This window comes from Ornithodoros turicata, chromosome 9 (assembly GCF_037126465.1).
Source record: "Ornithodoros turicata isolate Travis chromosome 9, ASM3712646v1, whole genome shotgun sequence".
Taxonomy (NCBI): domain Eukaryota; kingdom Metazoa; phylum Arthropoda; class Arachnida; order Ixodida; family Argasidae; genus Ornithodoros; species Ornithodoros turicata.
The window spans coordinates 43,665,804-43,684,325 of NC_088209.1; the positions used below are offsets into that span (position 1 = coordinate 43,665,804).

At 46.1% G+C, this 18,522-nt stretch overlaps 1 protein-coding gene across 2 annotated transcripts in view; it reads right to left on the reverse strand.

The window, feature by feature from the left end:
- LOC135369048 (procollagen galactosyltransferase 1-like) overlaps positions 1 to 18,522 on the reverse strand; it is a 106,533-nt gene that overhangs the window by 82,567 nt on the left and 5,444 nt on the right. For both annotated transcript variants that reach the window (XM_064602670.1, XM_064602669.1), the window contains exon 8: positions 15,868 to 15,974. In XM_064602670.1, coding sequence (XP_064458740.1) covers positions 15,868 to 15,974 — 107 coding nt within the window. The remainder of the gene's footprint in view (positions 1 to 15,867; positions 15,975 to 18,522) is intronic.

An 18,522-nucleotide genomic window follows, 5' to 3' on the forward strand; every position in this document is an offset into this window, starting at 1 on the left:
TACAAAGTTATTCACGAAAGTATTTGAGACAGAGTAACTTGAGTGTACAGTATCTAGTTTACGTACAAGCCTTCTTATATAAGCGGGTATGTATGCCTTTTATGCGCTCATTTCATAGCTTTTACTAAGTTATAAAAATAGGACCTCTGGCTTGTGATCCATTCAAAGCCCATTATGCCAAAAAAAAAGAAAGAAAAGCACACATCTAGTTATAGAGAAACGAAACAAAACAAGCGATGACGTCACATTGTAGCCTATTCATGGAAGTGCTTCGAAAGCACTACTCAGCATATTGAACTTGGGAGCATATACTTGGGTAGTGAGTCCCTTGCGTGGAAAGTTACGATCATAAATGGTTCCAGAAAACGAAAGATAAACTGAATGTCATAAAGGTTCCCAGACGACGTGAAAGGCGGCCAAACATCGCTCACCATAAAACATCTTCCGTTGCACTATTTTCTGGAACGCGGAATACTGGAGTAGGCAGAGATGAGCTCGCCAAATGATGGTCCATTAACTTTTTATAATGTGAGACGCGGGCGACACTCATCTGATCACTTAAGAAACAGGCAAGGAAGTTATACTGACATTCGCAAACGCCTCTGAAATGTCTTCTCTTACGGAAGGAGATAAATTTCTCGTACAGTACGACTTGTTTCAAAAAACAGATTAGACGCAGTAGTTTAGGATGAATTATCGGGACAATCCCTACAGGGCACAAATGCTCCCTCCCCCGCTACCTTCGAAATGTTCAGGTTCCTTTTGTGTATGGTTTTGCGTGATGTTCATAATTCTTCCAGTAAGGTGTATGGGTTTTAATGCCCCATACCGACGAATACGATTTCCTTTTGCGACGATTTTCACTCAAGAAAAAAAAAACGGTGCAGCATTAGATACACCACGAATTACAGATTTAAAATCGCACCCCATTTTGCAATACGTTCTCTTTTAAAAGCAACTCGCGCACTCAACCGAGAGACAACATCCCGCGCCATCGGCTAGAAGATCGCCTACCAGGTATGGTAGACGCAGCTCTAAACGAGAACCGACCATCTCTTCGAAGATCATGTGAGCCAATCAGCAGAGATTGAGCCTTATGCGTGAAAGAAAGATCTAATAGGCGTATCTTTATGGTGATGGCGACGATTGGGGTGCTTCATCGTCAGAGGCGATCTCTTAGGAGACCGTCGTTCCATTATTCGACGTCTAGCGGCACCCGTGGCTTGCAGCCAACATTCCGCCAATTGACAAATGACATTATCCCTCCATTTGTAGGCTCGCAAGAGTTGATGCAACCCTGGCTTTCCGGGTGCCACGAAACACCTCTGGTCAAGACCGCATTAATTCATCGTGTGAGACTCTGTGTGGCTTTTACAGCCCAGTGGCATTACCGCTTGCAACAAGTTGGCTTTTCAAGATGGCGTCACTGCGATGATCTGGAGGATCTCGAGCACATGCTTCTCCATTGTCCGCACTACCAACCCTTCAGAACCACACTTTCAGTGGCCCTAAATCAGCGAATCTCGCACTCTGATTATGTCAAAATTACTTGGTCCATGGCCAAATCCAGCCTATCAACGCTCTGCCCTCAAAGCTCTTCGAAACTCATTGCGAGGCGACTCATTATTCCAGCAATGAAACTCTTCAATCATTATCATTAAAATAGAGCAGCTGTTGTTGACGATACTCTCCCACCGGCATATGCTGTGCTGGCTTAAAATGTAACTATAAAGTAAATTTTAAATTACTTGGTAACTGTAGCTGGATCTTGTTGGATTAAAAAAAAAGCTGTAACTCAGTTACTATTTTTGCAGGCTAACTGTAACTTTTTGTGAATAACCCACGACTAACCTTCCAGGCATGAAGAGACCGATTTAGTTACTTTTCCTCTCTCTCTCTTCAACGCATGCACCAATCACGACAATTCCCGTGCCAAATAAACAGGCACCTAAGATCATTCCCGCGACAGATAGGTCGAGCAAAAAACGACTAAAAATGCCCCGTTTTGCCCCGCATTTCCCGTACCTGACAACACACACGAGACAACTTTGCTGCGACGGCTTCTTCGGGGCACAAAATGTTCTGCAAGTGGATGTTTCCCCTTTGAGTATTGCTCGCGATATCGATCAACACATCTTTCCATGCGCTACACGACAATACCTCGACGGATTGGTGGGCGTACGAGAAGACACTCAGCACCCTGGTTCTGAATAAATAAACACTACGAGAAAAAGCGTTGTCACAGACGGATACATTTCCATACTTGAGGCATCGATATTCTATACCTACGTATTACTGTCTGGTTGTTTATATATACTCGTGTCGCACTTAGTTGTGTAACCTGAAGAAGTGCAGTCTCTTGCACGAAAGTTCTTGTTCGAATAAATATTAGTTGCTCCTAACCGTTTTTCATGTTACGTGTGTGATTCCCTCTTCGCGGGCTCCTTGACAGTGTTTTATTTTATTTTTTTTTCCCTTTTCGACGTTACCCCCGTTGCTGAAGTTGAAACGCAGGTCACGTGGATAGGGATATAACTGTCTTCTGCGCATTTTCCCTGCACTACTGGGGCCGCCACACGCCCTTTAAAATGGAACTGTGTTGATAGTTCCTACAATTTGCAAAAGTTGCGTTTAATATGCCACTCATCTCGAGAATGTCTGATGTATTCACCAGAGAGAAGGGAACTAATTATTCAACATATAAAAAAAAAAAAAGAAAACATGAAATATTACCAACGCCAACTTGGAACGAGAGTACTTCCAATAAAAGTGTCCGCTCTCAGCAGGGATACCTAGAAAGATTTTAATCCCTTTTTAATTCCGAGTGTAGATGCAGGATTTCCCCAGAGATCTCTTACTTTGTGGTTTTCATTTGAGCGATAATTTTGATACCGTGACTCTTAGAACGCCTCATCTTGAAAGGAATTTCGTTGTAAAGCAGCCTTTTTTACCTTTTAGTTTCCTCGCGAGAGCAGCCCTTGGGATTTTAAGTCGCGAGACAGCCATGATCATGAGCGACACCACAGTCTGTCCACCTGGGGATTCTTTAACCTATACGACCAAATCTCAGTACATGGAATTTAAGGGCACGTTATTATAGTTCCTTTAATTACTTACACTGCACATCATTCACTGTTCAAGTTACAACAAGATGCCCCGCTGTTGGGCCCCCCTACTGACACAAACCAAAAAACACAAGTGTTATGCCGCATAAATGTAGACCCACATCCCAAGTTTCATACCAGTGGTGGTAATACAAGGTTCGTTCGAGGTTGACCTAGACTTTTATTTCTTTAGACAGAAAGGAAAACTGGTGAAGCACCTGTTATAAATAGACGATTTCACAAAGATGTGCGCGTCACCAAGCAAGAACTTTGAGGGACACTGCTCCGTCGTCTGCTTCGGTTCTGCTTCGGCTGACGCTGCTTCTGCGCACACCGGGAATGTTATTGTTCTTCTTCTACCTCCGCCTCTGGCCGTCTCGTATTGCTCTAAAACGCTCCAAGTTCCCATGAGCCCTTGCGTGCCACAAGTGGCGCATGCTTTTCTAAAAACGTCTACAGCGCATGAGTTGGCTATCTAGAGACACTGCTGCTCTTCATGTGGCAGCTCTTTGATGCCTTTGGCGTAGAAAGAAGTGGGCTGCTGCCGTAGCCACTGCAGGATATATTCTGGGAGGGCTTCATCTGTGTGGAGGGGCATCGGGCAAAACCTCCCAGCGTATTTCGGCCAGGGTTGCGACCGTCAAATTCGCAGTGTGAAGACGCGGGCATTGTTATGAAGAAGAATGTCCCTTCCGGACAACATCCCAGGCATTTTCTTGCCAACTGTGTTTCGCCTTTAGCAACGTGACTGGGCATTAACCGTGACCCCTTGCTCCAAGATATCCATATGGATGACACCCTGCATGAAGACAGTTCACATAGACTTCCCAGCAGATGGCTGCATCTTGATTTTCTTTGGCGGCGGAGAAGCCTTATGTCGCAATTCCATGCTGCTTCTTTGGAGTGCTGGCGCTATGCCGTGTATTTCAGTGGAGTGGCCGGCCCGAAAAGGGAATTCTGCAAGGAAAAGTGACACTATCCGAAGGAAGTAGTAGTTCCATAACATAGGTCGCAAAGAGTTCATTCGGGGTTCTCTGCGGGGTACTGTGCTTGACTCGCGCGACTGCTATTTTAAAGCTTGTTGTCCTCTCTGCCAGGGGTGCGAGGGTGTTCGTAACTGATTGCTACATTATGTGTCCAACTTTCCTGTTCCTGGCGGGAAAAGGGTGCCCAGCACAGCGCGGGGTCAGGCATCTCTGACTGGCAATCAGGGAGTCTGAGTTCGAATCCCACTGCTGGTGCGTTTTCTTAAACTGCCGTCGACGTCGATTCAATCCAAGTACGTCTCTTGAGTTGACGGTAACAGCCTTCTTTTTCTATACATGAATCGCTCTGTGTGCACTATGCGGTCATTTTCAATTACAAAAGCGGCGGCTAATTCTGCGGATAAATTAGGATGTTTTCTGCGCGAATAAATAGCTACTTCCTTTCTACGAAATTTTCATCGCCTGAACGAGAGAAGAAATGTTGATTCGAGACGAGAAATTTGCATCTTTTCTCCCTCTTCTTTCGGTGGAGCTGTTTACTCAACGTGGCATAGACGAAGCGAAATCCGATTTTCTTTCGGTAAGTCGCCGTTCCTCGGAGACCGCACGTGCCGGAGCTGGTCAACAGTAAAACACATCCGACACGCCGGACAGGACTCTAACGTCGTTTACGTTACTTAGTTGTGGTGGAGCAGACAAAATGAGGCATGTTTGGAAACGACGCATACTCCTTATGTGATTTTCCCGCGTAAAACCCGATTCCACCAGATGCCTATTTGATGAATCGATTTTGGTCGGAGGTGGGTTTTACTCCATGTCTTCCACCTCTCCTGAACCCAATGAATATAAAAGAGCTTCCAAGTAGCAGTCTACGGAACGTCACGTGCCGCCTGAGGACGTGAAAGTGAACGTTCTACATGAGGACGTGACTTCGTTTTCGACATCGTTCTAGAGACAGTGGCGGATCCAAAGGGGGGGGGGGGCGATCGCCCCTCCCCAGAACGCTCGGTTATACATTAGTTTTCCCCTCTCTCCTCCCTAGTTACGCAGTTCAACAACCCCTTCCCCCCCCCCCAAAAAGCGAGAGTCTGGATCCGCCCCTGTCTCTAGAACACCAAAAGAAAGCACAAAATCCACCAGCACGCCCAAGCAGCATAATGTACTGAAAGTCAAGTGGTAGGTGGAAGGCCTTGAACAGACTCGTGAAACTAAAGAACATTGATAAGACGGATACCGTCCACCCCTATTGCACTCGACACTCAGTACATTGTGCTGCTTGGGCGGGTATCTGATAAGTTCGCAGCGAACGCTATGCAACACAGTGAACTGAGGAACCGAACAGGTACACAAAGAACGTGCCTTCTTCACATACGCGTATTTCAGAGGCGTTTGGCGCATGTCGAACACATGGTTTCGCTATCATGTACATATCGCTTCACAAACGCTATCGTGCCGGAGTAGTGCAAGCTGGTCCCCATACACTCGATCATAAAAACTGATCATAAAAATTGATCAATCGTTCGTCCTTTCTGTGCGTCCTTTTGTGACGTCTTTGATTTTGCGTAGCTAAAGGCGAGAGAAAAACGTCTCAGTAGCGTTCAAACGTGTGACTATACCGTAAAACCTTCCTTCTCTCCCGCATTTCAGACTACTTCTCTAAAACAAGCTGCTTCGTGAAAAATAAATATTGTTGATAGTAGGAGCTCTGTCTTCGTTTCCTGTCGATCTCTCGCACTGTACTAGCTGTCAGGTCAGGTCATAAGCATCTAATAAAAAAAAAATACGCGATGCAAAATATGCTCATCTAGTCGTCCCAGGGAGGTTCCATAACATATTATAAATGGTCGCGTGACCTCAAAGTCCAATAACCAGGACAAGAGGCGATTTTGCAACAAGCGTGGTAACAGTGGGCGTTGAGAAACAGAATTTGGAATATTAACACTCTCGAGCGAAGCGAACAGAGACATAAATATATAAATAATTCGCCGGCGCTCGATCTGTACTGCGTCGCCCTCCTAACAAACACGTACTACCGGGCCCGTTTGCGTAAAAATTCAGTACAGTACGAGAGTCTCAGACTGAACCTCAATAGCCTTGGCAGTGCATTGAGCACGCGCTCGCTGTTCGTGCGGGAAGCGCTGCCAATGAGTCTGAGATTCGTACGCAACCTTTTAGCGAACGAGCGAGAAGTATAAATAACGGGCCGATACAGCACTTGACAGTAGCAGACTCTCAACTTCTCGAAGAGTTATGCTGGTTATATAAGAAAATACGCATAATCGGAATTGACGGCATGTGGCGTGAAGTGCGACCCTTTTTCCTCGTCGCCATGGTTCTTTGTTTACTCCGCCACTTGGATCTGCCGTCTTCACAAGTCCGCTGCCTGGTAAGTGAATGGCGTCATCTGGTCGGGATGGGTGGCGACAAAGATAAATAATTGCAGTCTAGGTTCCGTCGTATTTTCTGTTGATTCCTCACACTCAAAGGACGTGCTGCCGTCCGTTACAGCAGCTTGCTCGCCTCCTAATCCTGTGCCCGACTGTCAAGTCCCCTACAAGCCGCTAGCGAAGTGAAATCGTTTCTCTCTGTTATGGCGGGGAGAGGTACAAGGTGTGTGCAGATAAAGTATTTACGCACGTAGCGCTTTGCCTGCATACCGTACGAAATTGCGGTGGCGCACGACGACACATTATCATGCGATGGAAATTTTAAAAAAGAAATCGTGATAAGCAAACTGCGTAACAAAAACATTTACCACGCGAACATTCCCCCCCCCCCCATGTATTTGCTATGGGACATGGCGGCGTCGGCACAGTTGCGTCGCCCTACCACTAGGGGTGCCACCTGTGCAGAAACCGAAACAAAATCTGGCACCCCTAGCGGTAGCTGAAGGCAACTGTGCCGCGACAGCCATACTGACTTCTGTATAGGCAATTCGGTATGCACGGAGAGCAAAGTTTGCGTGGCTAACTTTTTTGTTACGAAGAGTTTGGTTACTACGATTCTTTTATTGATTTTCATGGCATAAATGCGTCGTCATGCGCCACCGGAAGTCCGTACGTGCGTAAATGTGGGCTGGGTACTCTTTCTGCACACACCTATAGAGCAGGCAGAGGGACATGGAACTTAAAGATAGGACAAGGTGTTTACGGAACAATAGCGTCGAATCCATAAAGTACAGACTTCTACATAACTTGAATATTCTACCAAACACATTCTACTCTAACTACTTTGGGGAGTACCTTGGTATCTAACGAATACTTTTAAAAGTGAGTATTTACTATTATAACTTAAATAGTTTTTGGGAGTAACCTGTACTCACTTCGTAAGTTACTCCGAAGATACTTTATTAAATTATCTGTTTCTTCTTCTTTCTTTCGGTAAACAGGAAGAACGAGAATACGAAAAACTTGCTATGCCACTTCCATATATGCATGAAGAGAGGAGGAGAACACCAGGTATTGCCGGAAAAGAAGTGTGTCCGTATGAGTTGACCTTTTTGTCTCCATTTTGTGTTTATTTGTTTGACAGTAAATTTCACAAATTTTAACCTGATACATGTAGTACCTTGAAAGCAACGAATTACTTTTGTAACTACTATGGTATTCTACTCAAATACGAGGGGTGTTCAACTCAAACCGGGACTTTCTGTCTCCTGACTGTACAAATGGCTCGCGCTACTTCTTTTTCGTCATTTTCACACGCGACAGGCCTCCGCGTTCACCACGTGGTGGTCCAAAGTTCGTGCAAAACAGAAGACACGTGCTAGACAAGATGGCCGACAACGTGGTGCGCGCGCACATCGAACAGCGAATTGCCGTGAAGTTTCTCGTGAATGAAGGCGTAAAGTCATCTGAAATTCACAGAAGACTTCAGGCTCAGTATGGCCACGATACACTTAGCCGCAGCAAAGCGTTTGAGTGGTGCAAACGGTTCCGAGACGGCCGTACATCAGTGCAGGACGATCCCGGCCGGGGCGGTTCGGAGCCCAGTGGTATTCGTAATCTTTATTTAGTCAATATTGCAAAAATGTACACAAGGCGGGAGTGTGAGGGCAAGCCCTGTGGTACAGTCCCAGCACAATTCAAGAATTAACAGCTAAAAGATACAATTTAGTGTCAGAGTTCCTGAGAACATCCAACTTGCGGAGCGCCGGATCCTCAAGGGCCGAGACGGATAACATGTCTCAAACTGGCTCGAAAGACGGACCTTTCTGTGGGAACGTTGAACACTATCATTCATGAACGCATCCAGTTTCGGAAAGTTAGTGCCCGTTGGGTCCCGAGGCAGCTCTCCATGTTTGACCGGCAGAGAAGACTGGAAATCTCCAAAGAGCTAAGGTACCGTTTCGACACTGAAGGACAGCCGTTCCTTGATCGGATCATCACGTGCGATGAAACGTGGGTGCACCATTTCACTCCTGAGTCCAAACGCGCATCAAAACAGTGGAAGCATCCGGACTCGCCAGCTCCCAAGAAGTTCCGAAGCACCCCGTCTGCGGGTAAGGTCATGGCCACGGTTTTCTGGGACAAGGCTGGCGTTGTTCATGTTGATTTTCTGCCCAGTGGTACCACCATAAATAGTGCATATTACAGCCAGGTTCTCAGGGATGCGCATAAGGCGCTGAAGCAAAAGCGGCCGAGCCTTATCACCAAAGGAGTCTTCCTTCTACAGGACAATGCATGCCCCCATACCGCGCATCTCACGACACGCACCTTACAGGAACTTGGCTGGGAGTTGCTGCCACATCCCCCTTACAGTCCAGACCTCGCCCCCAGCGATTTCCATCTCTTCGGGTCACTGAAGGCGTTCCTTGGGGGCCGCCACTTCAGCTGCGACTACGAGGTCAAGAATGCGGTCCGATCATGGCTGCTACGCGCCGGTAAGGATTTCTACGGTGCTGGCATCCAAGCCCTCGTGAAACGCTGGGACAAGTGCATTAGTGCAGCTGGAGACTACGTTGAAAAATAAAACTAATTTCTCGCCTGTAAGTTCATTTTACTTTTGCGAAAAATGAATAGTCCCGGTTTGACTTGAACACCCCTCGTACTTTGCAAGGTTGAGCATTTAGTTCTCTACTCCAGTTACTTTTTTGCCTGGTACTCAGTAACTTAACTTACTGTTTTTTTAGTATCCTGTACAAGCCTGATTAAGTAGCACATGTGGCTGGATGAAAGAAGAATGTGGAGATGGTGGTTGCGCAAATGTAGATTCTGCTTCTCCATATAGGATTATACTGTCGAATGAGTGAGCGATACTAGATAAGTTGCACGTACTTTGGTTTATTCGGAAACTGCGAATATACCCTTTATATTGTCATGCCAAATAATTCAAGCGCAATTATACGACAGACGATTTGCTCAGAATATTATATGCCAAAGACCGTCTCTCTCATGATTCATAATCTGCACAGTGGATGGCATTACAAGTGTTGGAAGTATTCTATTGGAGCCCACGTTCATGTGGCTTCTTGTATGAATAAGTGCATGTCGTATGAGCTCGAACAGAACCGAATAAGTTTGCATAGCGAGCCAAGCATTATGTGTTGCAACAACGATTTGTGCGTGTCTTTTGTGCCATGGAAAATGTGGGACGATGAAATGGAGTCTCCGTCCATATGTATTTTTGTCGCTCGTGCATCTTGGGCCCATTTCAGAAGGAATTTGTCTGAGGAAACTCGAGAAATGTTACCGGGATTCGAATGACCAATTATCACGTTCTCGGGATGCAAACACGGCTCTTGTCGAGTGTTGATTTTGCGAGAGAAAACTGTGTCTTTGAACCGCATATAGCGGATCCTTCTGCAAGATTACAGAAAACAAAGAAGAAAAAAAAAACGCTGGTTTGTGAAATTGCATATTGGGGCGACAAGGAGACGTAAAGACACGGAGTCGCAACTTTCAGCCTTTACTGTTGCATGTTACAATGAAATGCACCGCGTATTTTTCCTTCTCTCCTCCTTTCTTGTTCACTGTAACACATGCAACTGTAAAGGTTGAAAGTTGCGACTTCGTTGTTGTGTTGTTTTACGTCTCCTTGTCGCCCCGATATGAAAAAAAAAAAAGCTCCTTTCTCGAGATCCTTCCGGTTAGCACTGTGTGGCTCGCATCAACAAGAACAAGATACACCCGAACGGGCCAAGCCGGCGTATACACCGTTGACCTGTATGAAACAACTTGGTTCTGCAAATAACTTGAACGGATAATGCTGTCCCCAATGAGCACATCATGCTATGTGACAGTGACCATCGACATCGCAATGACGTTATGCTACGTACAACAGCAATTTTTAGTGTAGATCAGAAATAGCGTACGAAATAAGTAAATAGTCTCTTATAAATATCAATTCATATCTTGCAGAAATGAAATTACACTAGAGAGTGGTCCACCGTCGGTTTGACTTTGCCCAGAACACCTCATGCGGAAGAATCGTAATGTGCACAACAGGTGGCGCTACAAGTAGCCCGCAGGGCCCACAAGACCAGCTCTGTCAGAGCAGGTCAGAGCAGTTTATGGCTCTGCCGCGGATTCCGTTAATCGGTCACGTGATTACGCGTAGAAGCGAAGCGGCGACAGCCGGCATGTCCTGTGTATGGTAGTATACAGAGTTCCTTGGATTTGACGTCAGTTCTACATAGAAGACATCTTGCTGCCTCGCTAGATCTGACCACCCCATGTGTTTCATGCGCAGGTTGAAAGCAAAAAGCGGTGCAGTCCCGTGTTCTCGTTCATCTGGATTGTGGTCCGTAATCCCACTTTCGTCACACACACATACACAATAAGAGCATAACGAAAGGGCCTCAGGACGAGATATTTTCAACAGAGACTGTTCGTCTTCCGGGAAACAGTCTCTGCAGGAAATATTTCAGCCCTGAGGCACTTAATTCCCTTAACATTTCCTTGCCGGTTCACTGGATTTCTAAGACCATAACGAGCACGATGCGGAACAACGGCGGAATATTGAATTTATGTAGGAGACGCACCGCCGTTTATGCATGTATAATCTCTACGAATAACAGAAGCAGTAGTAAACTTTTTTTTCCCTTTTCTTTTTTTTTTTTTTTTTTTGTGGGGGGGGGGGGAAGCTATTTTCGCATACGTATATGAACCTGCAAACTCTCCAAGTTCTGCAGCAATGGATGGGAGGAACTCCTGGTGTCACGTCAGGCCGGAAGGATCACGTGCGAACGATAACCAATAGGAATGGCTCCTCTGACTTCCATGCTCAAGTGTGGCCCACGTAAACTCCGACACGTAGTTTAGAATAGTTTGTTTTATTCCGTGGTAGCGCCGCGAAGCCAGATGGGGACAGGACAGCAGGAAGGAGTGGGGACAGGGAGGGTAAGTACGCGTCCTGGGCAGACTTCAGGGAATACCTCAGACAGGGATTCGAACCCGCGTCAGTCCCAGTTTCGGCGTGGAGAGCGACCATACTAACCACTACGCCCCGCGAGCGGGCATTTTTCTTTTTTTCCTCGATACTCCCTTATGCAGTACCATCCGTACAGATTGAAACCAAATATACCAAACAAAAAGAAGAAAACCAAAACGGAAACAACATTGGTAATAACTGAAACAGAAACAAACATGCACCAGTAACGGGGGCGGTAACGGTTTACGTTTCCCTGCAGCAGTATGTATATGGGTCTCTCGTGAGTCGTGACCACATACCGTGCCATAAACTCAGTAGCGTAGCCAGAAAAATATTTCTGGAGGGGTTCTATGGGAACTTTACATGGAGGGGGAGGACTTCACCCCCGTTTCCCTTTCCCAAAAGCACTACCAGAGGTACAGTTTCGGGGTGGGGGTTGAACCCCCACCCTTCCCTTTGGCTACGCCATGCCAGTGCATAAACTAACCAACGTTGCTTCCTTTTCTGTTGCTCCAGCGCGTCCGCCCTGCTAAGCCTAACCGTCGCTAAAATGGCTTCGACTAACATCGAAAACCACCGAAGCTGGCCAGATGCTCCGCGATATCAATTTGTGATTTTGGTATTGTGGCTTTCGAGACCTGGGATTTTGAACGCTGGGATATCGAAAGAGAGCGTCCCGACACCGACTTGCTCACCGATTCGTAATGCGTATGCTAGACACTGGAATCGGTCGCTCGTTTCGTTCGAGCAAACCGTGTTGGAACGCATGTACCAGCTAGGTGACTTACGCAAAATAAAACGGATCTACCACGGGAGACAATAAAGAAGCGAGCAAATGGGACTTCATTCTGTTTCTAACAAGGGCGCTTCTGTATTCTTACAAATCATCTCTATATTGATGCTTTGCGAAGGAGCACAGCAAAATATCTAGCGTGTCGAGTGAGCCTCTTTGTGGAGAGAGTAACACAAACAAGCCGTAAATGTCAACTCTGAGCAACATTAAAGACTATTAAAGTTTATCTCAGATAGCCAATTTCAACGTTTGTGGACCAATTATTTGACCCGGTAACCGAAATTTCTTGAAACGGTTCAGTTCCGGTTCAGCTCCAAGATGACAATATCGGTTCCGTTCCGGTTCAGCCGGAAAATAAGTTATTCGGTTCGACTCTTTGGTCTAAAAAGCCAGACAGTGGCAGGAACTTATTTTACATGAAGTAACGAGCCACATTTATCGAAACACACCACAAGTTTCGGCAGAAGATTCAAGTTGGGGCTCAAAATATTTGCAACAAAGACTATTCTACCAGGTAGGAGAACAGTCTCTGTTCCAAATGAGGCATAAGGGTCGACCCGGGGCTTCAATTTACTTGGACCTGATCACTGGATTTCCACAACCCCGGCCTTGAAATTCGTTAGGGCAGGAAACACACAGTGCATTGAAGGTCATTCCTTATCCAATGCGGATATACCCAAGAAAAGAGATGCACTGAGAGTGAGGCACTTGCTGTTAATTTCTGTTCTGCGATTGTTATCACAACTGCTATTATAATGCAGATGGTGCTGATGGTGGTGCTACTAAAAACGATGGCACGTCAGATGATTATGTCGATCATTTAACCCTTATTATGATGGCATTGTAAAATTTCCCTCATCAGCTCTGATCATTTTTGGTACTCCTTCAAGCAGTTTGGCAGGATCACTGGCAATGTCGACAGTGTTGTTCCTATAAACTCGTTTCTCTGGGCCAGGTGACACAAGTGAGCAGCAACGTCAGCGCGGTAGTTTAGCAGACGGCGGTACTTTCAAATACACCGTCTCGAGCTGTTCGCACTTGGCAAGCTGCACCATTTTTTTTCTATGGATTTCCCACATGTTTTGTAGCCTTCCTTGGCGCTATACCACTTGAAACACCATGCAGAACCCGCTGAGGAAACTACCTATATACCGACTGTTGGATACGTGGCAGCTTGGGCCCGAAATGGCACAGTGCAAACTTTGCTACACCAGCCCTGTGGGTAGGCACTTTCTCATCAACTGAAAAACTACCAAAGAAAATGTGTGCGAGAACAAGGATTTCAAGATTGTTTTGCCAGCGCCACTGACTAATTTTAATTTGCCGCGTCGAACCCCCCGAACAAGGGTGATAATCTATGCAGAAATCAAGAATCATAAGACCATAGTCCCATTATCACAGCCCACTTTTGAGGCCCACTAAAGCGGGCTTCAATTTTGTAAAGCAGGCTTCATCTCACGCAGGGAAGCGTCAGGTGAAGCCTGCTTTACAAAATTGACGCCCGCGTTACAAAATTGCCCATGCCTCAGGACCAATACAGACAGATTGTAGTTTAGCTTAAGATAAACCAGATCGTTTTGATGCACCCTCCCATGACCTCCGGCCAGCACCCCTGAGAAGCATAAATAGCAAGTACTGGGATACACAACATGAGAACAAACTTAATATGTTTAAAGCCACCATAGCGAACTCAACACGTTTTTAACAATCGCCTGCATGAAGCTGTTTCCGCCAGGCCGAGGATTGGGCACACCCATTTGACGCAGGATCACCTCCTCCGTAGGGAGGATACCTCGCTCTCCGTCCTCCACTTCTCCATTACGTGCCCATCGTATAAAACTCACCGGCACGGTCTTTTTCGTGAGTTTTACACGTACCATTTACCTCTCCTTCCCTCCCTTTTAATGGGGGATGAAGCCTTTGTACCATTTTGAACGGGTTTTTAACTTTGTCCAAACTATTGGTCTTTTAAATGCATTGTAGCTTTACAGCTTTCTTTTATGTCCTTTGATTAGTAATGCGTTAGTTTCAACCGAATCCTTACATCCTTTTCAATCAATCACTGGATCATATTCTCGTAAAATCATTAATGCTTTATATCACAGTCTTGGCGCATTATGGTCATAGTTACCGCTGTGACAAATAAAACACGAATTATCATCATCATCAGCTTAAGATAATGTTAGCCCAAGTTTATTGTGCATACTTCACCTGAGGAAGGGGCAGTGTCCCTCCCGTGTGCAGTTTAGCAGTGGCGCGGGGGGATTTTGTTTTGATGTCTGGGAGGTTGCCTTTAAAAAGTTGAGGCTCTTAAATAATGCCTACAGCCCAGGAACAAAACAGGGTGTCCTAAACAAAACATGTCCCCAGGGCATGTATTATAAACTCCTTCCTATAAAGTTCCTATAAACTCTGCAGATGCTGAAAGATCTTTCAGCAGGTATAAAATGATTGCAGGTGACAGACTTTTGTCTTTGTCAGACGAGAAATCAAGATATCATGTATGTAATGCTGAGCCACAAGAGTGCTTTCAATCTGTGATTTTATAAACTATTTTTGTCCCCACATTAACCAAGAAAATAAAGTGTTTCCCGTTCCAAGCAGCCGTTGACTCCTTGCTGCGGAAAATCGCGGAATTTACGAGTCGGTGCTCAGAAGTTTGAATGTGCCGCAGCAGAAAACCAGGGGTCTTAGAAATCATACAAAAATGCAGAACAATGAGCTTGCTTTCCAGCCTGAATCACAAATCGATTTCAACATGTCCTATGCACCCCTAACATCTCTGGAATGACTAAAAACTGTGACTGCTGCAATACACCCCTTGCCATCAACTGTACACATCCTACTGAAATGGACACCAGCAGAAAAATACAAAGCAAATTTCACTTCCAATACAAAGCAAAAACAAATACAGAATGAAACCACCTTCAACCCTTCCATCCTTTGCTAATGAATGTGCAACATGAAAATTTCCCGATTCAGTTCACTGCCGCGCACCGTAGCGCGTAGGTAAGTGTTTCCATCTGCCTTTCAGGGTTTAAACAATAAATGTGTTTTGTTTTTCCTTCAGTAGGTGGCACTTCTCGTAATTATGCACTTTGGAAGGCTCGTCAAAATGGCAGCGACAACTGAGCGTTCACTCTTGCAAGAATACCTTGTTGCGCATACATTTATCTGCGGTAGATTCAGAAAGTTGAATGTTTCAGAAAATGTAAAGCCCCCCGAAGATGAACATGGATAAACAAAGCAACAACTTTATTTCAATGATTATTATGATGATTTAATAATTATGATAATGATGAGGAAGAACAATGTGGTTCTTCCAAAAAATTATGTGGTTCAGTCAATCACAAGGACCTGGGCTACACCCTGGTGATTGCTTTAAAAGCTAGCACACTCAAAAAACCATAGTTTACGACTAAAGGGAAGACAAAACAAAATAAAAAAAACTGATACCGAACAACATGATACCATCTAAGTATTTTTGTAGTGTTTAATAAACTTCATCAGCTCCACAACACAGCTCAGAGACAAAATTTTCTACTGTATTCAATGAAGCTGTTTGAGCAAGATTTTGGTGCAACAAACACTACCAGAAAAGGTTAGAGCTCACCTTCCATCGACCGCGGCTGTTGCCTTGAAGCTGATGCCCAATTCATCGAAGCAGTACTCCATTCTGACCCTGCGCTCAGGACGTCTTTCTAGGTTGATCATGTACACCTGCATGTTACATGGGGTTCCTGAAAAAAGAACTTCTCACGACAGAACGCACATTTTAAGTTCAAGCGTCAAGGTATTACTAAGAGCCCAACAGGGAATCAGAGATTCTGCAATTTCCTGCGGCGAGTGCCCGATAGTCTGGGCTGACGGAGATACGCGAAGACAAAACCTTTATTAACTCGCACGACATAGAAGTAAAGTGAAGTTAAGCATCTCGTGGTACTTTGTGCTGTTTTCACAGTATCATAACACAGTTAGCGGAGTAACGGCGGAAAAACAATTGGGCGTTTTTGCAGAACTGTTTTCCCCAAGTAGGAACGTTTAGTCATCGCATGCTTCGCTGTGAGGTTCGCGCCAAACGGGTTATCACTGACGGGAGCAAAACGGAAGTAGAAAACACAGGACGGATGTGAGCTCAACCAGTGTTGGCAAACAAGAGACGTGTGGTAAGTTTATTTTCCTCCGAGCTAGGTGATGCGGGGAAGGGCATTATGAGCCGTAGGTACCTTGGTGAGCCGTAGGGGCGTCTTTGTGGTTGTCCACGGACTGCCACACATGTATAACACTATGCCAACTCGCAGGGAGTCCCAGAGAATAGTCGTCAAAATTTGTAGAACATTTAGACGCGATGAACTATAGCAAAGGCCAGTAAATTTCATAGGGGACGAATGCCCAACGGTAAAAGCCTTCCTTGCATGAACTCGCAACCCCCGATAAAAGCGCGATAACTTATAAAAAAACTTCCGCATTTAGCAGCAACAAAGGTGCTCCAGCTGGCCGTTGGTAGCAATAAAAAAATGGCCACGGGGCTCCAGACATTTTTGCAAACGTACGTTCAGAAATGATTCGCTATGGACAACTGCTCCGTAACTGAGGAAATTTAGCATAAAATTCCGATTAGAATTTCTTGTATCCTCCCACGTGTGTCCCATAGTGACAGTCACAGAACTGCTACACACCTCTTGCCTGCAAATGTCACATCTGCGAACCTACACAAAAATCGTTCCTGGGGGGAAATCTATGTACAGTCAAACCCCCGTACAGCGATATTGACGGTTATCGTAAATTTGATCGTTATACGGATTATATCGCTAACCGCGGGCTGGGCTAAAAATAGCCGCGCCGCATTGTCTATCCGCTGAGATAAGGCAGACTGTACCAGAGTTCACTTTGGAAACCAGCATTTATTGAAAATAGCTTGTTATTTTCGCTTGCTTCTGATTGTTCGTGCGCACTACAACCTCGCGCTCAAGGGCGTCGAGGATTGCCGCGTACTCAACGGGTAGGCCGCGATCCACAACGAAGTCCTTCAGCGCGTCGAGAGCGCGCAGAGCAGCGGCGCACGAAACAGGGGGTGATGCGTCGTCGTCTTCGTCTGATGAAGCGTCGTTCACATTCCCATCACGCAATTCGCGAACCTCATTAACGATGGCTTCGTCGGTAAACTCTTCTGTGGCCAGCACATGGTCGTCACTGTTGATGTAGTCTTCCAAAGACACGTCGCGGTCCACGAGGTTTGAGTCCGTTGCTTGTTGCCATAGGCTTCGAATCCCGTCAGTAACTTCATCTTCGAGCAATGTGCCGTCGTCGCAGAGATCGTCATCCGCAGGTACAGGGGGAACAAAGCCCCCTTTGAGGAAACAGTTTCGGATTGTCGACCGGCGCACCTCGTACCACGCCGCATTTACAAACTGCACAGCCATTAATGGCGTCACCTTAAGGTCAGGAACATCGTCCGTTCCTTGCGCCTTGCTTCTGTCTATGTTGAAAATCATGCGGTCGACAACGCGGCGCCTGTAGAACGCTTTCACGTTGGCGATTACGCCCATATCCATGGGCTGTAGTCCAGAGGTCGTGTTCGGCGGAAGAAAGAGCACTTCCACTGACGATAAGGTCACATTAACTTGATGTGCAGTGCAGTTGTCTAGCAACAATAAAACCTTCCTTTGTTGCTTTAACATGTCCCTGTCGAATTCTTCAAGCCACTCTTGAAACAATGCACGAGTCATCCAGGCCTTTTGATTGTGACGGTAGCGGACCGGAACAGATGCGGGGTTGGAAAAACCGCGTGGCTTTTTCGATTTCCCTATCACAAAGGGTTTCCTCCGATCGCTACCATCCATATTCGAACACAGGAAGACAGTAAGGCGCACCTTGCTGTGTTTCCCCCCCGCACAGTCTTCTCCTTTGAGAGCGTGCGTTGCTGAAGGCAGCAGTTGGTAAAACAACCCCGTCTCGTCGCCGTTATAAATGTTGCATTCGGTGTACCTTTGAAAGATGTCTTCAAGATGCTCATCCAGCCATGCCTCCCTGCCTGCACGGTCCATTGATGCACTTTCGCCGACAATCCGTCGGTACGTGATGCCATAGCGGTCCTTGAATCGTTGCAGCCATCCTCCGCAGGGCTTGAAATCTTCATCGAGGAGGTAAGCGAAGTGTTTTGCTTTTGCGGCCAGGACCGGCCCACTGATCGGGATTTTCCGACTTCGGGCGTCGAGAAACCATTTGTAGACTGCTTCCTCGATATCCTCGTACGCGCGATCCCGAA